This window comes from Cyrtonyx montezumae, unplaced genomic scaffold (assembly GCF_038088225.1).
Source record: "Cyrtonyx montezumae isolate F1298 unplaced genomic scaffold, pur_monq_1.0 scaffold_24, whole genome shotgun sequence".
In the NCBI taxonomy this organism is placed as follows: domain Eukaryota; kingdom Metazoa; phylum Chordata; class Aves; order Galliformes; family Odontophoridae; genus Cyrtonyx; species Cyrtonyx montezumae.
In genome coordinates, this window is record NW_027071981.1 from 11,420,880 (window position 1) to 11,444,893 (window position 24,014).

General features: G+C 36.0%; 2 protein-coding genes across 9 annotated transcripts in view; one reads left to right on the forward strand and one right to left on the reverse strand.

Moving 5' to 3' along the window:
- Positions 1-24,014, forward strand: part of CDC42BPA (CDC42 binding protein kinase alpha) — a 155,088-nt gene that overhangs the window by 110,246 nt on the left and 20,828 nt on the right. For all 8 annotated transcript variants that reach the window (XR_010622409.1, XR_010622408.1, XM_065739676.1 and 5 more), the window contains 13 exons: positions 1,752-1,828; positions 10,050-10,169; positions 10,823-10,903; positions 12,913-13,018; positions 13,752-13,888; positions 15,180-15,319; positions 15,998-16,079; positions 17,229-17,445; positions 18,325-18,387; positions 18,944-19,537; positions 21,493-21,590; positions 22,335-22,419; positions 23,855-23,978. Coding sequence is in view for 6 of the 8 variants with exons in the window: in XM_065739676.1 (XP_065595748.1) it covers positions 1,752-1,828; positions 10,050-10,169; positions 10,823-10,903; positions 12,913-13,018; positions 13,752-13,888; positions 15,180-15,319; positions 15,998-16,079; positions 17,229-17,445; positions 18,325-18,387; positions 18,944-19,537; positions 21,493-21,590; positions 22,335-22,419; positions 23,855-23,978 (1,924 nt within the window). In the remaining 2 variants the exon portion in view is untranslated. The remainder of the gene's footprint in view (positions 1-1,751; positions 1,829-10,049; positions 10,170-10,822; positions 10,904-12,912; positions 13,019-13,751; positions 13,889-15,179; positions 15,320-15,997; positions 16,080-17,228; positions 17,446-18,324; positions 18,388-18,943; positions 19,538-21,492; positions 21,591-22,334; positions 22,420-23,854; positions 23,979-24,014) is intronic.
- Positions 12,442-24,014, reverse strand: part of PSEN2 (presenilin 2) — a 93,696-nt gene continuing 82,123 nt past the window's right edge. The window contains exon 12 of the transcript XR_010622410.1: positions 12,442-12,452. The gene's annotated coding sequence lies outside the window, so the exon portion shown is untranslated. The remainder of the gene's footprint in view (positions 12,453-24,014) is intronic.

Sequence of the window (24,014 nt, forward strand, 5' to 3'; positions counted from 1 at the left end):
TTGAATTTGCTTATATGTACTTGTAATGTGATTCAATTTTGTTGATACAGTTGAACCAGTAAGATATTATCCATGTTGGAATTGTATTACTTTTATTTGGCATATGTGTGGTGTTTGACTGCCAGAAAACTGCTGGAAGTGTGGATTTATTTGTAATTGTTTCTCATCTTTGATGAATGAAGGTATTTAGACATTAGCACTGATCACTGAATTCTTCGTCTATGAATGTTTGAGGCCCATAAGAAGGAAAACAACTGCAGAGGCACTCTGCAGTTCATTCATTGGTTTCTTGGATGGGTTTATTGATTGGCTTTGTAAACATGTAGTGATCAGTGTGGTCACATTTGCTTTGCTGTGGTTATAAGAGAACATTCTGGGATTTCTGTTGCATCTGCCTAACAGTATTTTGCATTAGAGAAGAGACTTTTAGGAAGCCTGTAGTGAAAAAAAAAATCATTGACCTAAGATTAATAATTTGGCTGATTCTTTGCAGTTCCCATGGTATCTCTAATATTTGCATCTTATGAGTTGCAAGGAAAGAAATGATTTTTCAGGCCAAATGGAATTTCCCAATTTTTTGTAGGAAACTGCATGAACTGGAGTTTCAAAGTTGTAGCAACAGTTGCTGCACAGAGATTTCAAATGTTGTTTAGCATTTGCATCCTACAGGCATGACAATCAATAATGTATTGTAGTTAACATTCATTTCCTATATATAGGCCTCCAAGTGTTGGTTGACTGATAAAAAGGATATAAACCTATACAAAATATTCAGAAATCACTGGCACTGATTAGCAAATACTACTTAGGGAATTGTTAATTGTTATCTTGATATTAGTACTACTATCAGGGTTATACTGCTGAGTGTTTGGAGAGAGCTGTGACAGCATTTTCATGGAGACATTGATGCTTTGTCATGTTTAGCTTTTATTCTTCAATTTTTGAACTATCTTAAATATTGTGCATATTTACTTCCACTTATGAAGTCTACCTTTCCATGAAACAATCTAAGAATCTGTAGTTAATGTTTTATCTTTCTCCTAGTGGTTTTTTTTTGTTTTTTTTAGTGTTTTCTAGTGTTTAATTTTTTCTAGTGTTAATACCTTATTATTTTTGTGAAAATAGAGATAAACATTTACTTTCTTTTTATTCTTTAAAAATGAGTATTACTGTAGGAAAAATTAATTAATGATGTTTGTTTCCAGAAGTAAACGTGTAAGATTCTACTGTAACTATTCAAATATAAAATATTAATTACGGTATATAAAAAATTAAGGTATATATTCAAATATAAAATATTTGAATATAAACTTTAATTAAGAAATATACCTTAATTCAACATCCTTATTATCTTTGGACTTGATTTTCATTGTTATGAAGAACTATATAGACATTTGAGTCATCAACTGTGTTGAGGACTCAACTGCAGTCAATGTTCTGTGGTAGACTGCTTGCTTTTATCTATGATGTTGTCACAGTAGACTGTTCAGTGTGCAGGCAGAGCAGGGGTGTGACGCCTGATGTGTTAGTGTCTAACCCTGTATGATTCAGTGCATATTGCTTGCTTTAGTGGGTGTATGCCTATTAAAAAAAATCTTTTACTATGGAAAACAGGTCAAACCTGACAACTCCTTAAAAAAAAAAAATGTAGCTGGCTCAGGTGGATGCCCAAACCCTGAATTCAGCAAGGCAAAGGTCCTCCATGAAAAGGTCATTTTTCTGTAGCTTAAAAACATGCTGCTGTTTTCTAGGTGTAAAGCACCAAGACTCACAGAATTCTTTCTTGGCATTTTTGAATGCGCCTACCTCTGCTCTGGATCAATTTGAAGTAAGTGTACAGCTGTTCTCTCTTTCAGTTAGTCAATTTTAGACTTTTACTTTAGACTTTTACTGCACACGTATTTGCTGAGAGTTTGTTACTGTTTCAATCAAATTATCCCATATATTCTTCTGTATGACAGTATGTGAATATTGCTTGTCATTTGCAGTGCTGGCTTTCTTCTCTTGAACACTTATAATCATACTGAGTTCTCCCTAAAACACTGAATGCTGAAATCTTCCTAATTTCATAGCAAACACACAAAGCAGAGGTGCTCAAATGACTTTGGTATGTGTTCAGAATAATGCCAAATAACATGGATGCTGGTTTGATAAACATGGAAGTATGTAAATAATCCTTGGATGTATTCCGTGAAATCATTGATACTGAGTATTTATTAGGTTGTTTCCATCATTTGTCCATTTTCATTCACAGGTTTGTAAAATCCAGATAATTCCTGTTCATTTATTCTTCACAGAACCTATGTTCCTGACAAGTAAATATGTTTAATTCCTTTGTCACTTTTAGAATAAAGTCAGTTTAGGTAGAAAGCATGGATGTGGAAAATTGAAACAATACTATACATTTCTTTCCTCTATTTTAATCAACTGTGAACAGTGCATCATTCTTCCTTTAAAAAAGCAGCTAGGGTGAAATATTGGTCAAACTAAATTCAGTGGGGACAACGTACCACATTTGCAGTTACACATTTATTGTAAAATTTGTGCTTGTCTTTTTCCTAATGCATATACAGGACCATCACATTTAGCTATGAAAGACATCCCTGATATTACTAATCTTTCAAAATTAACTTGCTTTTTGTTGTATATTCATTAATCCATTGTTATCTCATAATTCATAATTAACACATTTTTTCTTTTTTTTAATTATTCCTCTTTTAAGATACTTTTAAAATAAATTTCATGTTGACATTTGGTAATCTTGTTTTATTGAGCCAGTGAAGAAAAAACATTTGATTTTGTATGTGTAGATTAATTGTCTGTGAAAGGCAATTAATGAAAACCTACTTAAGTAACGTTTTGACATTTGTCATTTACAGTTGTTTATTTTTGTATTTTTATTTATACTGAACAGTTCTCTTCATCCATCTCTTTTTCTGTCTCTCTCCCTTTTTTTTTTCCTTTACTGCTGTTTTCGTTAAAATAGGATTCCTTTTCCTCTTCTTCATCCTCACTGATTGATTTTATGGATGATGTAAGTCTCTGACTTTCAAACCAGTAAACCCCTCAATAACAGAGATCAGTTGATTGATTTGGAGTATTTGAACCATAATGCAGTCAAATAAAATGTTTCAAGTGCAGTGGAGAACTATATCTGTAATCCTTACACTACATCTATATAGATAAACATGCAATTTTGAATTAGATGTTTTTCTTTACGTGAGTAATTCTATAATGGAGAAGGTTGTTTCTAATTGGGAGAAGCTTCTTTCGGGCCTGAACTACTTCAGAAAATGGTTCTAAAATTAGTGGCATACTGATATCAGTTCTATTGCTTCATGTCCTTACGTCTGTCATTAGTTTTTTCCAAAATTCTTCCGGTCACTTCAATGAAAATGTTTCCTTTTAAGCTTGTATTGTAGGAAACAGTCTTTATTTTAACTGTGAAGTGACCTGGATTTCTTTTTATTGCCATTTGACATGCTAATTTTTAATCACAGCAGTGTTTAAAAATTTGCCCTGATTATTTGCTCGCTGAGGAAATTAAATTACAAACTGAAAATTGACTGCATTACATTTCTTCCAGGCTGAAGTAATAAGCACGTAATTGTAAATGCTAAGAGGCTTTAAATACTCTACATCATTTGTAGAAAACCACCCATTATCATTCTTTGTATACTGTGTGTACATCTGTGTGGTTTTTGTGTATGTGATATACGCATACACAAATATGTAGCATTTAAAGTACAATAATCATATTTGCACTGAAATGCAGTATAATTTCTATAATTATAAAAATATTTGTTGTGAATGATGTAAGAAAGAATCATATATAGATCTATTCTACTGATTGCATTTCCTTTTACCGACTCTGAAGGAAAACTTTTAATCTAAATGTTTCTGTCTGTAAATTAAGTATATGCCATAGACAAAATGTGAATGTACATTTGTACATTCTATGGAAGTAGATTTTTGTCCTCATTTTTGTATACTGTGTAGAAAACCTTCTCTTGCTGGTACTGTCAGAATTTTATTGCACCAAAAATATTATAAGTGTAGTTTCCTGTCTTATTAAATGCATAAAAAATGAATTTATATATCCTTTATTAGATTAAGGAAGTGTTCTGCACGTTGCCACGACGTTAAGAACACTTAATTTGTATCAGCTGGTTATTTCATAGGAAGGTACTTCTAAAAGAAGTATCTATTACTCTCCTACAACGATTGATGAAAGGATTGGAGTACTCACACAGATGAAATCTTGTTTGGTACCCATCTTTTAGTTTTTGGAATAATTCCAGGTATTAATCTGTATGCTGTTGCATCTGGATGATATAATACATACAGAATCAACTTCCAATGCTATACCTTCAAGCCGAGCCCAACAGCAGGTTTTTTTCTCAAATGCTTTGGGCAGGAGTACATTTCTGGATTGCACTGGCGAGGAGCTCTTCTGTTAAAAGTCCAGAGCCAGAGAGTTGACTGTTCAAAGATCAGAAAAGTGCTTTACAGACAAGTACAACGCCCGTTGAGTTACCTTTCTCTTTTGAAAGAGAAACGTCTGGTGACCTCATTAGTAATGGAAAGTGGTTTAATTAAATTGTGTTCAAAGTCGATTCTGCATCTGTCTTTACTTGGACACTTATTTGATTCATTCATGGATTCCTGATTCCTAGCTTCAGTTGTCAAGATGTGTTTTTTATGTTTCAGCTAATTAAGTAGGTTCAATGTCCGTATATTTGGCAGAACGGACAATGAGGGTTCATCCTCTCTCCATCTACATCCCTGTCTCACTCTCTTCCTCTCCTCTCAGATAAAAGAAAATCAGCCTTTTTGCTGGATATGACCTCCATTCCCTTTTCAGTATCTCTTTTTGACGGTATTTACCTTGAATGGAAATGTTTCCTGTAGCATCTCAAGAAGAGTTAAATCTATGCTCAGTTAAACCTGAGGAGTGGGTGGTTCTTAAATGAAGTCCAGGGAAGAATTCTAAGTCCTTAGGTTAGACTCAGTATAGGATGGTTTTCAGGAAAGCCTCTCATATATTCAGGATCCCAAAGTAAATATTACCAATGGCTTGTAATGTTTCCCTAGTCTCTGTGCTTTGTTACAAAATGACAGGGTGTAAGCAGTGCTGATTTTGGCTTGCTGGTTCTATTTGACATTTATTAGGGCGGGTAACGTATTCTGTGTCTGCCATCCAAATAGTGTAATTGTTTATCAAGCTGAGGATGATTGCAATTAATGCTAATTGTATCAGTGAGGAAAACAATAGCTGTGCGTTTCCTCTGGAGGGAAGTAAAAAATAGATATTTCACTGTCTCTGTAGCCTGACAGATGCCAAACGAGAAAACTTGCAGCTCAGTATTTGGAGGAACAGTCACTGTGGCCTTCAGCTATTCCTCCTTAAATCCTCAGTACTTGGGCAAATCTACAGAACTGGTGCTGAAATGTACGTGTTTGCAGAAGCTACTGTGTCTAGAAACCATCCTTGTTCCTCCTGTGTGCATGGGAGAGTGTGAAAAGGAGTAGGAATAGGTTTTGCTGTCCGTTTCAGGTTTTGGTGAGAGGCCAGTCACCCCTAATGACTCTACTGTACTCTCTTCTAAATCTTCACCCCTATTTCCTTGTGTGTTGCAGGCTGTTGGTAATGTCATGTAGGTCTGAAGTCTGCTGTGTTCCTTGGAAGTACCTGATAATGCCACTGTTGAGCAGTGGTCTTTGAGCTTCTTTTCTTTTTTTTTTTTTTCATAAAGGTTGATCTTTGTGTATCTCACCAGCTAATGGAAGCAATCAAGTTGTTTTATTTAAGGTTGGGTTAGTGATTATTTAGTAACAGTAAAATGGAATTCCATTTTCCCTTGACAAAATCGTTTTTTTTCACTTGCCATAAAAGATTATTTTTCTCCTGTTAGTAACACATTATGAATTAAAAATAGCTTTATTAAATCTTCCAGTGGGCTTTGGTTAAACTAAAATAAATATTGGCTCGGTAAGCAACAGCAGAGTAAATCAAGTTATGAATTCTCATTTTGAAATACTCCACAGCAGTGTGTGGAGAGTGCTCTGACTGTTCCTGCATATCCATCATTAAGTTTAGAATAATCCTTAATAGTACTTTAATTTGAACATATTGCACCTCCAAGAGATTGCCTTATTCATCTTGTTCAGAGCAGAGTACTAACTGTAAATTGTGCTTCCTTGGTGTAATGTAGTCTACAGTTTCACTGTTACTGTTTAGTGTAAAGCTACACACTTTGAAATAACTGTTCCTTTCGTGATGTTTCTTTCCTCTTGTTGTCCCAGAATGTTGTTTTGAAAACACTCTTAAATATGAACGTCTGTGTGTTTGAAATCTACATGTGAAAACATACAGCAATGAATACTGAGCTGAATTCTGTGTCACTGTTTGATTTTGTAACATATTTTCCTCCTTTCTTTGTTAAAGCGCTCTCCTTCCTGTATTCCAGCTAACAAAGGCAGACGTGTAAGAGGCTGTCTTACTCTATGTGGCCTTTTATTTTTGCCTGTCATGTACATGCCTTCGTTTAATGTATGGATCGTCTGCATGTCTTGTGCTGCTGCTGCTGCTGCTGTTTGCTGCTGCTGCTGTGCTTTTTGTTGTTTTACAGCCCTGGACTAAAAAGCTTTTGGATAATTTGATTTGGTAATACTTCCATGAGCAGAATATCACAGTAGCTTTGTCTACTTTTTCATTTTGGTGTGGAAGTTCATTGTGAGAGCTGTTCAGGTTGTTGCAGGATGAGACATGTCAAATTAGCAGGATGAACATGTGCTGAATGAGGGCCTGTTTGAAGAAGGTGTGTGTAGGATTATAGCAGTATCCTATAGAAGGTACATATTGGCATTCAGGAGGCTTATTATAGCAAGTAATTGAAAATAGCACAAAAATAATTAAGAAGAAGGAAACTGAGTGTTGAAGAGGACAGGAAAAAATCATACAAGGAAAACAGAGTTGTATGTGTTATAGTCTATTAAGCTGGGAAGCTCTATGATGTTTCAAAAAACAAAGTGGATTTTAAAACATGGTGTTATCCAAGCTTTGTCAGACTGCTTTGGTAGTAGGTGTGCTGTGACCATTTTGAACTCACATTGCTTCTTTTGATTCTTTTATGCATAGAAGATAATAGGAACAGGAAAGCACAGAAAGCATTTATAATGAATTTTCAATAACAGTGATACCCACAGCTCCAGTTGTGAGCTACACCTTTCCTTTGTATTTCAAAGCATGCATCTCAGTGTTCAAGGCAAGCTTACAGTAACTGCTTGTTTTTTGCCTACTGTGGCTCCAGTTGAGATGTGTTTGCTCAGCGGCCAGCTTTGGCTCAGGCTCTCACAGGTGACATTGTGTAGACCACCAAACACAGAGCAATGGAAGCCAACAAGGCTATTACAATTTGTTGTGAAATGTCGTTTTCGTAATCTGTTGGAGTAGTTTAGAACTAATTTTAGTGGCATTAAGATGGTCCACTTAAATTGAGTTCAGTTGCTTCTATACTTCTCCTGGAAGTGAGGAACATGAAGATTACTGCAGCAGTACAGCTTAGGGCCCTATTTCTACAGTGAAGTTGATGGTTAAATTCCCTTCAAATTCAGTAATGGTAGATCAGGTTCTGTCTGTTTTGTGGGCTTTTTATGTTCACAAGCAAAGTAAAAATAGATTTGTAACTAGTTCGGCAGTTGTTTTTGCACCACAAAGGCTTTGTAGGACATTCCAGAACAGTTCCATCATTTATATTATCCTTGTACCAAATTTTTTAGGAGACACCATGAAAATACTTTGGTATGCAGATGCTACTTTGAAGGGAGAACCTTCTGAGTATGTGGAAATGTTTATGTAATTACAGATATCTCTGGGCTTAACTTACAGAATACATGAAACATCTGCTTCTTGCTATGAAGAAATTTCTATGCTTACTCACTGAGTTTATTTTTTAAATAAGGCTGTTGGGAGTAGCTAGGTTTTTTGAGGTTAAACAGTCTTCAAGTGTATGTCACATTATCACATATTTAGGCTTTATTTATAAAAAAAAAAAGAGTTTAAAGTGATTAAAACAATTCAATGCATCTAGGGATTTACAACTTCTAGGCACATAAGTGCTCCTAATGCTGGGTAAAGCTTCTCATGATTATAATTTGCCACTGATAAATCTGAGTTCAAAATGTTTGCTTTACTGCTAATCTTTGCCTCAGTGTTTGAAATACACAATCTGTGTGTAGAAAACAGGTGTATCACATGGTGAGAAAGTCTGTTCTCATTACAGAATAAAGATGCATCTTGGTATGCTTATGTTAATTAAGCTGATGAATCTTTTTTTTTTTTAAGGCTATGATAAAGAAGCCATTAAATGTAACTCACCACAATTGAAAAACAATTAAAAAAAAAAAACCAACCAAATAACAAGAGGGAGCTTCATCTGCACCTGTTCACTACCATGACTAAATTTCTGGAAAACAGTATATGCATGTATAAGATTGGCTTGCCATTATGTTTTATTCTCAAAAAGCAGTAAAGTTTGTGGAATTCCTATTATGATGTCAATAACAAATGAGGAAAAAAAGATTGGAATATTCTAATATAATCTGTGAAGGTTGCTGCACATGTTTTGTGTGCAAGTGTGCCAAATCCTTAGCAATGAGGAACAGTTTGTAATGTTGCTCCAGAAAAGCCCAATATGTAGTGGAACCATCTGTAGGCCTCCAGCTTTTAGTTTTATTAGTAGGAGAGAAAAGCATCCTCATTTCACTTTAATCTTAAAATCAAAATTAACAAGGAGAACTTTGTGGAGATTTTGTATTTTCAATGAGGAAATTTGCATTCTTTTGAAGATGACTTGTTATACAGGACATCAAATCATACTCATATATGAGGGGAGCTCCAAAAGTAATATCTCCTATTTTATTATGTTGGCCCACCATGTCAGAGGTGGATGTTGGTGGGACGGCAGCAGAGGCTGAACCTTCCCACCAATATTCCATTATGTTTTGTTGCTGTGCAACAGATGGAAGTAGAGAGGCAGTGTGACAAAACAGCATCTGACATGGAAGTGTGTATGCAGCAAAGCTGTGTCATTGAATTCCACCATGCAGAAAAAATGGCACCCACTGGCTTTCATCATTGCTTGCTGAGTGTTTCTGGAGACCCAACAATGGATGTGAGCACAGTGAGGCAGCGGGTGGTGTGTTTCAGCAGTGGTGGCAGTGACAGTGGAGGTCACCTCTGCCAGTGCAGTTTTTTTACAAGCACTGCATGCAGAGTCTTGTGCATCTCTGGTGAAAATGCACAGTTGAAAAAGAATCTTTTGAACTGAGAATTTGCTCTATCAAACAGCATTATTGTGCTCTTTGTATCTGTTGTGGCTTCCATGGAAATAAATAGGAGGCATTACTTCCAGAGCGACATACATACTACGCTGTCCAGTATAATTCTTAGTTTCATTGTATATCAAAGTCTGTGAAAACAATCCCCTGAAGAAACTATATTCCTAATAAAGATATTTTTCTACTTTGTAGTTCAAATGGAGTACAAAAAAACTCAATTCTCTGTGAAGCACTGATTAAGAAGATACATTATTTGCTCTTCTTCTCCTAATTTTCTTCTAAATGTGGTTGCAGTGATTTTCATAGGCTGTGTGGGAATTCAGTCCTAACAGACCTCTCTTACTGATGGAAAAAAAAACCAAACAGTTGCAAATAGGAAATATTCACCGTTTAGAAGTGCTGAATTACAAGCTCCTTGAGTAGTTACCAGCCTCTTGAACTAGCAGTTCTTATGCATGTGCACACCTCTCATCCGAAACCATAATGTATTCATATTCAGTAATTTTTGTTGTGATTTTGTAGCTTGATTAAGAAGCTGCTTAAAACTGAACTTTTCTCTCTCAGTTTTCTCTTAGGAATTCTACTGCTTCCTTATCTTATTTTGATAAGAGTCAAGAAATCTATTTTAGTGATGTCTTTGATTTATTTTTTGGTTGTTTTTTTTTTTCTTTTCCTTTTTTTTTTTCCCTCTGGAATTATTCTCTCAGATTGATTCAGTTGAGAACTTTACATTATCCAATACGCCATCACGGGATGAAGATACCAAGTCTCACCTCCATTCAAGATCAAGATCTCCTTCTACAGCTAGTGAAATTGAACCGATCGAGGTACTTGGATTTGACTTTTTTGTTTGTTTGTTTAAGGATTACTCATAAAAATTGCTCTAGCAAGTCTTTCTGTGTAGAACTAAACTCATAATTCTGCACAAACTATGTAGGACCTTGTAAATAACCTGCGCAATCAGTGAGCTATATTTGGGGGACCTTTTATATCTGCCTAGTTGATCAGGGATGGGGGACTATGTGAAATCAGTTACTTGATAGTCTCTCTTCATAACAAATTCTCAGCTAGGAATGCTTTAAAAATATTTGTTCAAAGTTAATGTCATATTGCCCTTCAAAAAGCATTTTATGGAGCTTTGCTAAAAGTCTTACGAATACAAAACATTGGCAAGTCTCTGCAACTGTAATGAAGTATCCCCTTTCCCTCTTAAGATATGAAACACTGTTTTGTGTTAGAAAATAATCAAATGGAGATTATGCACGAGTATTTTAGACATTCAAGAAATGGATATCACAGATCTTTTTTATGGCAAGTAGGAGTTGTATCCCTGAGTCCATCCTTTGTCAGCCAGTTTGGTTTCTTTGCTTGTGTATCTGGGGATGGAGCGGATGGTAGATTGTAATCTTTTTATTTTATTTGAGCAGTCTTTGATAGTGTGTATTAGATGTCGTATTGATCTTTTGGGGACTACATTCAGGTTACAGATCATCCTCCTCGATCAATTCATACACCAACCATGAGGACAGCATATATTGGATCGGGACTCTCTGCACCAAAGGTATTCAGTCATGCATTCATGAGTTCTGTATTGTAAGGGAAAAAATATCGCTCCTGGGCCACTGCTTCAGGGATCTTGAGAGAACTCTCTGGAAGGATTCTTAGTATGGAAGCTGGCTGCTTTCTGAAATTTAACAGCCTGATTCTTACGTTATGTGATGTTGACAAGTTATAATAGGCATTCCAGTGTAACAGCACACAGCCATTTGATTATTATATTTGATTAGATGTAATATTAATGATCAATATGTTAGTAGATTCGATTACTAGTAGTTTGAACTTTAGAAAGACATAAATGAACCAGAATATGAAAGGAAAAAAGATTTCCTAGGGAGACTGTTTTCCAGGATCTATGTGACTAACCTATCTCTGTTCTCTGCATACATTAAAACCCGTGTCTCTTTAGAACAGACTTGGGTTAGCCTAATTAGAAAATTATGTTGCAAAAGGACAAAGACTGAGCATAAAATGAAACCATAGATCTGGGGGAATTTTTTTGTAAGCAGCATAGAGTGAGCACTACAGTCAGCACTGCAGCACTGGGTGAAGGAATTCAGTTTTTTCTATTTTCTGACTTTTGCCTGCATAAATGCTGATTTTATGTCAGTTGTTGACATTAATTTGCAGTTGGCCAATCCATGGTATATTACATATATTCATGTAATTGAGGAATAAGAGACAAGCTCTTAAAGGAAAAAAATTCTCATAAAAATTTCAGATGTGCCTCAATAGCGTATGAATCTTCTGATTATATTTTAAAGAAGACTTTTACTGCAATTAATCAATGAAGTCAGTCAGTCTTTCTAATATATCCGTTCCATTATTTTGATAAATTGCAGAATAAAATAAGGCCTGTGTAAAGAAAGGCTAAAGGCAGTTAAGCAGCCAGTGTTCTGTTGACAACATCTAACTAGAGTGATTAAAAATATGATGTGTGTACATGTGGAATCATGCAAAACAGGTTTTCCTGCACATATCATTTTATTTTTGCAAATGTTTTGCTTTAACAGTAAGTAATGATTGTTCTTCTTATTTATTATGTTCCCTGTGGAACCTTCTTACTCTGTGATTGCATTGGTTTTTAAAGTTAAGTACTGTTTCCCTGCAAGAAAGCTTCTATTTTAACAGTACAACTGTTATTAAATAGTTGGAGCCTTTATCTGTGATACATGCTGTGAAAAACAGGAAAGAGAATAAAATTTTAGCATACCTGCCTATTAAGGCAACCTGCAAAATTCTCTTATTTGGGACCACTGCATACCTTATCCAGAATGCTTTTGCATTCACTTTGTGCTGTGTCCTTTTTCCACCTACTAGTTCTTACTTCTGTGGAAGTTTTTTTATTAAAAAACCATATATTTACATTTACTTTTCTATATTTTTATATGAGGACTTCTATGAATCAGACTAAGTCATTACGTAGACACTTAACCTTGCTATCATAGCATCAGCACTGCCATCCTCTGGAGTGAGAGTGAGAATTAAAACATGTACTCATGTAGTCTTTTCATAGCTACCAAAAAGGAAAAACCTATCAAAATCAACTTCATCTATACTCTAGCTTTTAATTTGGATAGTCTGAAATAGCCTGTAGCCAGCACTATAAAACTAAACTCTGTTATTCTTTCCAGCATGAACATGAGAATTCTGAAAAAGCTCAGTATTTTACTTTGAAGTAAGGAAACACTCCATACAATGAAGCATTGAATATGCCTCTTGGAAGATAAATGCATAAGCTTTTTCAGCTTGTAATGAGTGTAATGGGATTGTTTTGTTAGCTTTCCTATCTATGGCAGAAGTTAACTCATGTTTGAGGCAAGGTCTGTTTTCTATTGTTTTGTTTACAGAGGATGGTTTAAGTTATCAATAACAAGCCTCGATAAGGAATATTTGCAGGCTGTGTGTTACAAGCTCAGATCTCACTTCAGCAAACACCCTTATGTCTGTGAAAAAATAACTGTTCTTCAGAACCATTGCAGGTACTAACATCTTTTTCTGCTTATTTCACAGCCTAAAGCCCACCAGTTTGTAGTGAAATCATTTAATACCCCAACAAAATGCAATCAGTGCACATCTCTGATGGTTGGTTTAATAAGACAGGGCTGCACTTGTGAAGGTAAGTAAGGCAGGAAATGGGAACTAAAATTCATACAGACGCAGATTGTACAATGAATGTTGTGGCGTGATAGTGCACGTGTCTTCTATTCACATTTTGAATAACAGAATATATATTTATGCTCCCATCTTTTAATAGTGGAAGTCAAATACTTTGAAAAGCTCACATAAATGATTACCCAGTTATCTGGGAAAATACTAATTCTGGTTGGTGGCATAAGAGTTCAGTTGAGTTTATTTAAAACAGCAGTAAGGGGCCACAGTCAGCAGTTAAGTGTGCTGACAAGTACCCTTGTTATTGTGATGTCATTGTGTAAAGCAGTTTTTCCATTTCGTACCAATTTTGTTTCTTTTTAGGACTGATTTATTATAGATTTGTGTATATACAGAATAACACATCACTTAGTAGAGTTGCCAACTTTATGCTTACTAGTGGAGATGGTCCTAGAAAAAAAATCATAGGGAAACAATTCCAATATGAGCTTCTGATTTTTCTTACTTGAATGAAACCAGACTATAGCCATACAGCTCTGAAATTGTGCAATTCTGAATTCACATCATATCAGAACATGTGCATGAACTTATTCTGTCTCAGTATAGCAAAGTTCAGTATAAATATTTGTCTGTTAGACAAAAAAAAAAAAGTTATTTTGAGTATGTTGTCATCATTATCATAGCTTTTGCATTGCAAGAAGTAACCATTAAATCCATTTGTTCTTTTTCCTCCTCACAAGTGTGTGGATTCTCCTGCCACGTGACCTGTGCAGACAAGGCCCCTGCAGTATGTCCAATCCCTCCTGAACAGACTAAGGGCCCTTTGGGAATAGATCCTCAGAAAGGAATAGGAACAGCTTATGAAGGACATGTCCGAGTAAGTGTTTAGTGGCTGCAATTGGGACACAGGTTAAATTTTTTGCTTTCTTGGTTGGGAATTAAACTGTAATTTTAGAGGAGGATGATACACTAATGTCTTAAGGTAACGGTTTGGAAACTAAGACTGTGACCTGTATACTTGTAAAGAAATAACTCTAAAATTACTAGGCAGATCTCTGTTGAACAACTAGAGATGGATATATTTCTCTTATCTCAATGTATCTTTTCATGAGTTTGTGTATTAGGAAGAAAGAATCCAAGGTGCTTTAAAATTTTTCAATACTGAACTCTGGTATCAGTATGGCTGTATTTCATGCTCTTAGTGTACCTGTGTTATTTTTGATGTTGCTTAATGTTATCACTGAATTAAAACTTGTCAACCAAGATGACAGAGCCATAGGAGGGAGGAATGCCACCTAAAGGGACATGGACACGCTCTAAAAGTGGGCATTTGAGAATCTAATGAGGTTTAATGAGGTCAATTGCAAGGTGTTGCGCTTGGGTCAAGGCAATCCCAGATACAAGCACAGACTCAGAACTCCTTGAGAGCAACCCTGCAGAGAAGGGCATGGGGGTTCTGGTGGATGAACAGCTGGACATGAGCAAGCAGTATGGGCTTGCAATGTGGAAGACCAACAGTATCCTGGGCTGCATCAAAAGTGGGATGGTCAGCGTGGAGGGGGAAGGGATTATTCCTCTCTGCTCTGCGCTTTAGAAACCACATCTGAAGTATCGTGTCCAGGCCTGGGGGCCCCAGCAGAAAAAAAGATGTGGAGCTGTTGGAGTAAGCACAGAGGAGGGCCATGAAGAACATAGGGCTGGAGCACCACTCCAATGAAGACATGTTGAGGGAGTTGGGCTTGTTCAGCCTGAAGAAGTGAAGAGGAGGCCTTGCTGCTGCCTTCCAGTAGTTGAGGGGAGCTTACAATCAGGAGGGGAACCAACTTCTTACATAATCTAATAGTGATAGGATGGGGGCGGTGTTTTTGTACTAAAAGAGGGGAAATGTAGTTTAGATGTTAGGAGGAAATTCTTTACTTAGATGGTGATGAAATGCCAGAAGAGGCTGTCCAGAGAGTTTGTGGGTGTGCCATCCCTGGAGGCATTCAAGACCGGGTTGGATGGGGCTCTGGACAGCCTGATCTAGTGGTTGACAACCCTGCCCACAGCAGGAGCTTGGACATCAGTGGTTTTTTAAGGGCCTTCCCAACCCATGATTTGTACTGACAGTCTGATTTTTGATTGCACACAGATTTAAAGAGTGGTGATCAGATTTTATTTTGCTATAGGTACCAAAACCAGCTGGAGTAAAGAAAGGTTGGCAGAGAGCGCTGGCAGTAATCTGTGATTTTAAACTCTTCCTGTATGATATAGCAGAAGGAAAATCATCCCAGCCAAGTGTGGTAGTGAGTCAGGTCATAGACATGAGGTAAGCTTTTTGGTGCTGAGTGGGACCTTGCTATGGGAGAGGGGGGTGGCTATTCAACCTTCATTACTACTTCATGTAGTACGATTCATCTCTTCAGCTGTGTAAGAGATCTGGAATGAGTAAATAGAATTATATTCTTTTCAGGTTGCATAGAGTTTTTGAAGACAGATTAAGCTTTGTGGTAAAATTAGTATAATTTTTTATGCAGAAGGACTTGTATTTTGTTCATCTTCAGCATTTATTGAGGTACTGTTAATGTCACTGAAGGTTAAGGACATGTAAGCTGTAATTGGGTATATGAAAACTTCTAGGGTGTTTGGATTTTTATGAAATAATTGGAAGGATTTTTTTTACTTCAATGTCTTCTGTGTAGTTTGATTTTTGAAAAGTTTTAAATTTAAACAGACATAAAAACAAGTATTTGGAATAGATTTTTTTTCCTATTGTCATATACCAGGAATTAGTTATGTAGCAGTGTGTTGTGAGTTTCATCTGCAGATAAAGGGGAAAGTCATGACAACTTTAAAAATTTGGTCTCAGTACTATCTTTTTGTGCCCTTAACAAATCAGGGTTATCAGTACTGAGGAAATTAAGTTAAAAACAAAAACAATCAGCAGCAAACATACAGATTTTACTCTGTTTAACTCTTTTGCAATAATATTTCTGGTCTCCACAAGGGATGAAGAATTCTCAGTGAGCTCTGTCTTGGCTTCAGATGTCATCCATGCAAATCGAAAAGATATCCCCTGTATCTTTAGAGTAAGTATGTATGTCTTGATCTTATTAACCCAGAAGGAGAAGATTTCACTCTGTGATGTGCAGTGTGCATTCAGAGTGCTTAGTAATGCTTAACTTCTGCAAGTTCTGTCTCTGTGGTATTCATGGCTGCAGCAATGCACAAAGCTCTGTACACATATTCATATATATCATACATTTTTCATGGTAAAAGTAGCACTGATATATTTAGACAAGCTCCCCTCTCCATTTTACATAAGTTTTATTTTTTTCTAATCTTCTCATTAAGACCTATGTTTCTCAGCTTTCTGTTTGTCATTTGGAATTCTTCTGTTCATGATTTTCTACATTTTCATTTCCCAAAGTTGCTTTCTGCTTCTCTGTGTTTGATTTGTTGAATTACTCCTGAAGCCTCTATTATATATTCATTCTTTGTGTATAAACACTGGATCTCTGAAAACTCTCTCATCAGGTAGTTATTATAGAAATCCAGTGTAATATATTCATAAAAATTTGTCAGTTACATGATATCAGAGGATTTTGCCATCTTTGGCTTTTTCTATTACTCTTCTGGATATTTGATTGAAGATTTTACCTCAGTGAAAAATCTTTGGTGTCTAATTAATTAATCTATCATTTATTTACTGTACTGTTGTATTCCAGTCCTTGACATTCCTGCTTTCAGACTGTTCCTTGCTCTGCATGCTGAGAGAAGATAAATATCCCAAAGTGGCTTTTATCTGTAGTAGTTGTACCAAGTACATGTAAAAGAGCATAAATCATTCTTATGTATGTACTGTTCCTATTTAATTAACAATGAAAGCTATTATCCTTTAAAAAATACAGAATACTTGGTAAGAAATGCTTTACAGTATTAAGTTACTGTGATAAACAGATGTCTATCTGATTCAGAGTGGTTCTTTCCAAATACAGAATAAATATAAATGCATTTAGGAGCATGAATGAAGTTTTCAGATTTTGCTGAGTTATTCACATTAGATTTTTCCAAATTGTGATAGAGTTTTTCTATTAAGTAAGGCTGAATTTCTTTCATTATTAGCTCAGACAGATAATTAAAAGAACATATAAATGCATTTGATATTCTTGTATAAATGATCAGAGTGAAATCTTCTATTGTTTAAGATTTAAAACATATATTTAAAATTTTTTCAGGTCACAGCTTCCCAACTCTCTGCAACCAGTAATAAGTGTTCAATCCTGATTCTAACAGACGGTGAGAATGAAAAAAGCAAGTGGGTAGGAGTGCTGAATGAATTGCATAGGATCTTGAAGAAGAACAAACTCAAAGACCGCTCAGTCTATGTTCCCAAAGAAGCTTATGACAGCACCTTACCCCTCATCAAAACAACACAGTCAGCAGCAATCATAGGTATGAAATTAATAAGAAATATGTCTCTGTAATAACATTCTCCCATACGGACACACTCATAATTATAATTCATATTGGCTCAGTTGAATATTACTATTTTGTTATTCTGTAAAGATAACTCCTTCAATGGGCAAAATTAGAACATAAAATAGGTGTAAATCACTGATTTTACAATAGTATGCTTCTGAGACCGGAGAAAACTTGAGTTGAGAAAGAGCTTAGTCATTTTAAATGCAACCACACATCATATGTTAAACTCAGATTATTTGAATGTGATGTTTTAATTATTTCTGTGTCAGTAGTATACTTAAATAGTCTGAGTGATCTGTTAAAAATAATGTTTCTTGTGTTATTTCTACACACAGGAGAAATGGGAAAAGATGGTTGTTTTCTTTCAGAAATTTTAAATCCTGGGTGGTTTCTAATGTTTTATTTAGTTGTGTTAGATCAAAGAATGATAGAATCATTAAGATTAGGAAAGACCTCTAAGATCATCTAGTCTAGCTGTCCACCTAGCACCACTGCCCTCTAAACCATATCCTGAAGTACTACATCTGCCCTTTCCTTTAACCCCTTCAGTGGCGGTGACTCCTCCACTTCCCTGATCATACTGATCTTGTGCCTGACCAATGCCTTTTTTTTGAGAAGTTATTCCAGATATCCAACCTGAATCTCCCCTGTTGCAACTTGAGGCCATTCCCTCTTGTCCTGTCACTAGTTACCTGGGAGAAGAAGCAGACAGAATGTGTTAGTTAGGGCTTATTTGTTTTTTTCAAGATATTAAAAAACTGTTAATCAGAATTATCACACGTGTTGAAAAAGTATTTTGAAAGAGGAATAACTTTCTTTTCTTTTTTTTTTTTTTAATTAATGCCATAGACCATGAAAGAATAGCACTGGGGAATGAAGAAGGGTTATTTGTTGTGCATGTCACCAAAGACGGTAAGAGATTGGAAACTGATCATAATTTCCCTTAATATACAGAAAATGACTTCGTAAGGTTTTTTTCTTCCAGTATCCCCCAGTTTCATTTTACTTGACTTCCTGTGTTATCAACTGGACACCACCATGTGAGAGCAGATAATCTAGAACCTGTTCTGTATGCTTTCTGTTTTGGGTACCTGTGACTTTTGCCTCCTCTTCTGCTGCACACCTCAGTAAGGAGGCTGTCTTGGTTTTCATTGTAACCTCCTCCTTACTGCTGGAAATTAAACCTCACATCCAGTAGTGAAGACATGACGTTTTTTAAAGTGAATTCTTACTAACAGTGCAGTTGTTATTGAAGCATCTGCTTCTCTTTTTTTCTGATGAGAGTCCAGGTTTATTCAGCCATTATCAGATTTGGTGTCATTAAAATACAAGTATTTATTCTTGTATATTTAAATTAAGCAAAGGAGTAATAAAGGGAATTTTTTACGCTTAACGCAAAATTTTTAATCAGCTCACATTTTGCCATTATATACTTGAATTTTGGTGTTTCTGTTTGTTTTTATTTTAGAGATAATCCGTGTTGGTGATAATAAGAAGGTTCATCAGATTGAGCTTATCCCGAGCGAACAGCTCATCGCAGTGATCTCAGGACGAAACCGTCACGTGCGACTTTTCCCTATGACAGCCCTGGATGGAAGGGAGACTGAGTTTTACAAGTTGGCAGAAACAAAAGGCTGCCAGTCAATAGTTTCTGGACACGTGCGCCATGGAGCCCTTACATGCCTGTGTGTAGCTATGAAAAGGCAGGTCCTCTGTTATGAACTAAGTCAGAGTAAGACACGTCACAAAAAGATCAAGGAGATCCAGGTTCAGGGGAACGTCCAGTGGATGTCTGTCTTCAGTGAGCGTCTTTGTGTGGGCTACCAGTCAGGTTTCTTAAAACATCCCCTTCATGGAGAAGGCAGTCCATACAGTCTGCTCCATCCAGATGACCACACGCTATCATTTATCTCACAGCAGCCAACTGATGCCATCTGTGCAGTCGAAATCTCAAATAAAGAATACCTGCTGTGTTTTAGCAGCGTAGGGGTTTACGTTGACTGCCAGGGCCGAAGATCGAGACAACAGGAATTGATGTGGCCTGCAACTCCATCATCTTGCTGTAAGTTGCTCCCTGTGTAACTGTCATTTGCTATTATCCACTGATGTGATCACTGCTTCTATTAATATCCACAGAAAGTGAAATACAAGGAAAATTGCCCAACAGTTAAATGAAGGCTAAGCTAGTGTCAGCAGCTTAAAGTCTAATCAGAAGGTTTAAACTTGACCTCATGTTACAGAGCTTGCAAATAAAAAAATAAATAATGTCTGCTGTTATGCTGCTAGCATAAACAGAAATCAAAAGTCTGGATTTCTCAGTAAGATGCCTGATGTCTGATTTCTAAACACATAGCCTGAACTCTAAAACAGCTGAAAGCCTTGGGTCCTAGAAAGGCCACTTGGGATCTTCTTTGCATTCACTGCTGCTGAAACTAGGCTGTTGTTGTTTAAAGCCTTAAAATTTCATTGTACTTTGTCTCAGCATTGTGATGCAAACTTTCTTGATGTCATCAGGATTGGTAGTTAAACTTGTCTTTCTCTCAGTGGTATTTATTCTTGCTAACTGTGGTTATGGTTTTTTTTTTCTTTTATTTTGATACTCTTCCTTCATTCTCTCAATTTATTTCTTGTTCATATACTCTCTCTCCTCTCCTCTCTTTTTTTTTTTTTTTTTTTTAAATTCAGCTATCAATTTTTTAACCCCTTTTCTTCCTCTCCCTCTTCCTCTCCAAAGTACTGCATGTGACAGGCAATGTAGGAAATGTATTTCCTAACCTTAAGGAAAAAAACATAATGTTTTTCAGAATTTCAATTCCCAATAATACCTATGTTAAGCATTTATTGTGTGGGTTTTTTTTTCAAAGTTGGAGCTTTATATTTGGACAGAGGAAAAAAGTGCAATACCTATCTTCCTCTTTTTATTGTCTTTTGAAATGTAGTTGAAGAGTAGACAAATTTGTCCTCAGATTATTTGCAAGTGAGTACAGTTTTAGTTTGCTTTTTGAGACAGCCTGCTTTCTTACTTCACTGTGACAGCACTACAGTCATGCTGCAGGAGATTAATGTTTCTTCTTATCAGAGTGAAGCCCCTTCTGAATGTGAAAGGATCCACTTTTACAGACTGTATGTCACTTCTGTTTTTCAAGCAAGACCATGATTATTACAATATCAGTACTCAGAAATTGAACCAAAATAAAAGATTAAATTTTATTAAAAAACAGTTATTTTCACGTGTATGATATGACTGTGTCATTGACATTTGTGAAATTCTTTCATTGCCTTGAACAAAGTGATTTGATGTTGTTCCAACTGAGAATAACAGTTTTGCTATAAAACATACCTCTACATTTAAAGATAAATGTGATGCTTTTGTTATTCTTGGCAGACCATGGCAGCCTTTTTGCCAACTTGGAAATACCGAATTCTCTTTAGTGGTCCCAGTGGAACAAATTTCATGCTGGGGACATGTGCCAGAGGAGTAGCATAGAATTCCCTTTACAATCTGGAAAATACGAAAAGAGAATTAGAGCTAAAAAGAAACATGAGCACTGTGTCATGGTGCTCAGTTCCAACTGATGTTCACTTAGTATATAGTCCAAAGACTAAACTCATTCGATCAAATGACAGTTATTACATAACAATAATATATTTTCCTTCCACATCATGTACTAAATACAGTTTCTTAAAAACAGAATTTTTCGAGGAAAAAGCACTGAATCACATCAGTGTTAGGCATTGTAAATTGAAGCCCCATGTAGTAAAAATACTTTGGTTCTGCAAAGTTGAAAGAAAAAACTTGTGAAGGTTTTAGATTTCTTATTGGTGTTTGTTTGCTTTTACAATAAATTTAATGATTTTTTTTAGTTGAAATATGTTTTCTAAGCCAGTGTAGTTGTTGGATCATGGTTTTGTTTCATGTGTTTGTTTTTTTATTAGTAGTAGTATGGTCAGACCCAGGGAAGTTGTGTACCATCAGCCCTGTCTAAATGCACATGACAATATGTCGTTCTGTTTCAGGTTACAATGCACCATACCTCTCTGTGTATAGCGAAAATGCAATTGATATCTTTGATGTGAACTCCATGGAGTGGATTCAGACTATTCCTCTCAAAAAGGTAAATTGCTGTTTGATAATATAATTAAAGCATGTGATTACACTTGGACATTTCTTTGCTACTGTCATGCTTTTTTTAAGGGCGTTAAAGGTTGTCGTTAAAACTGCTTGTTTTAAACATAATTGAATTAATAGAAGTGTTACAGCCAGAGTTCTGTCAGCTTTGGATCACTTATCAAATGGAAGAAGTTTGTGAAAATTTGGCACTACCTTGATATTTAGGAGGTGCTACAGCTGCAGCAGGCTTCTTAACAAGGTAGTTGATGCCCCATGCCTATCCATGTCGAAGAAGCATTAAAAAAAAACTAAAAGCACAGCTTAGTGGTTTGTGCATATCTTAGGTAAAACTATACTGTTACATGAAGTAGGCTTTTTATGGAACTATTTATATGAATGCTGGTAGGAATGGTGGTAAGTCTTCATCTTTAAAGGGAATTTTAGACAACTCTGTGATCTAGATCTCCAGACAGGAGTTTAAAATCTAAAATTGCCCTTACCTCAGCTTTGAGGATTTAGTGACTTACAGCTGTTACTTCTGAGAGCATGCATGTGTCGTGAGAGAAGAAAACACTGATTCCTCCAGCCCCTTTTTTCTTTGAAGCAAACTTTACTCTGGCCAGTTACACTGTTCTGCTCTCTGTACCTTATAACGGTGATGCTTTTATGAAGTTTACATTTCTTCTTGGAGCTCTTAGAATAAGATGTATTATATGAGTTATTAAAATGCTGATTTTGCTTGTTTCAGGTACGACCCTTGAATACAGAAGGATCGCTCAACCTTTTAGGTTTGGAGACAGTTAGATTAATATATTTCAAAAACAAAATGGCAGGTAAGTAAAGAGTTTCATCGTGGAAGTCTTTGTTTAGAAAGAGCATTTTGGGAGAAAGCCATGCTCTGTTTCCACAACAGTTGTAATGATACAGTTGTCTGACAGACAGATAGTCTGATATATTTTTTTTCCTTTTAAATATGCAATTAAAACTTTTAAAAGTCTGGAAATGACGAGTTTCTCCCCCAGATCTAGTATTACCTGCCAAAATGACATCTAATTATGCTTTCATAGTTCAAGGATTAATAGTTATATTGGCAGCACTGCGTAGAAATTAATAGTACACTTGATCTAAAGAAGCCTTTCCCAAGGTTTAATGAAAGTACAGTTTTATATATTCGTTACTTCTAATTAGGGCCATACATGATTGTGTGCCCGAGTTTCATTTTTATAAGTGGGCTTCTGTTAGGAGTCTTTTTTCTGTGTTGGAGCACACTTTATAAGCATAAAACTGAGTCATATGTTTTACTTGAGAGTCGATGTCATCTAAGCTGTTTAGCAATCAAAAGCTATATATATATATGTTGACAGTGTTTCATTGTTTACTTAAATAATCTGTGAGCAAATTAGTGCAAAAGGAGTGGCAGTCAAAGAGAGGAACAATTTGGGGTGTGTCATGAAATCTGCAGTTGTTCTAAGAGAAAAAAGGAAGTTTCCATTCCATACAAAAACTACTCTTGTTCTCAGCAGTAGGTGCTGGATATGTTCAAGCATATTAAGTTTAACCTTAGTCTCCATATGTACAAAACAAGATGAAGCAGTTGCAGCGTTCATTCAAAATGACGTTCCTGTTGTATAATTATCATTGCTGCAGATTTCACATTTTTATTGAAGATGCCCTGCCCAGACCTGTGAATATGGAAGAAAAATCTTCCCTCTCCCCACAATTGCACCAAAAAATATCAGAGTTCAAATAGTTGAGGCAATGAATGAAACAGGATATTGCATTGAGTCTCCAGGTGATAGACAGGACAAGACTTTTAGTGGCCTTTACTGAAAGCTGCCAGAAAAAGTTTGAGAGAGAGGACTGAGATCCTTTTCTGCCCACCTGAATGTTTCCAGGCCCTTGCTTCTTCACTGTGAGAAGACACATTGTAGGTTTGCTTGTGTTTTAAAGTATGTTTTGTACTATGAAGAGTTTTCAAGAATGTTTTCCTTGAAAAGGGAAGATAAAGGTTTTGTTTGAAAGAATTAATCTATGCTATTTTGAGATAATATGGTTGTGGCAACTTGCACATGAAGAAGAGTTAAGTCTGCTTTTGAATAACAGAGTAATAGTGACTGAGAAAAACCCTAAATCAAGGAGTGTTTATTCACGTTTCATGGGAAATGGGTGGTGTGCTGCACTAGCAAAAGCAGAGAAAATGTCTTTGGATAAGTATTCCATGAATACCTAATGAAGTGACCCACTGGATCATTTTCACATTGATTCCAGAGGGTGATGAGCTGGTGGTTCCTGAAACATCAGATAACAGCCGAAAGCAGATGGTTCGAAACATCAACAACAAGCGCCGCTATTCATTCAGAGTACCAGAAGAGGAGAGGATGCAGCAGAGGAGGTCAGTGTTCAACCTGCACTTGTCTTCTGCACATGC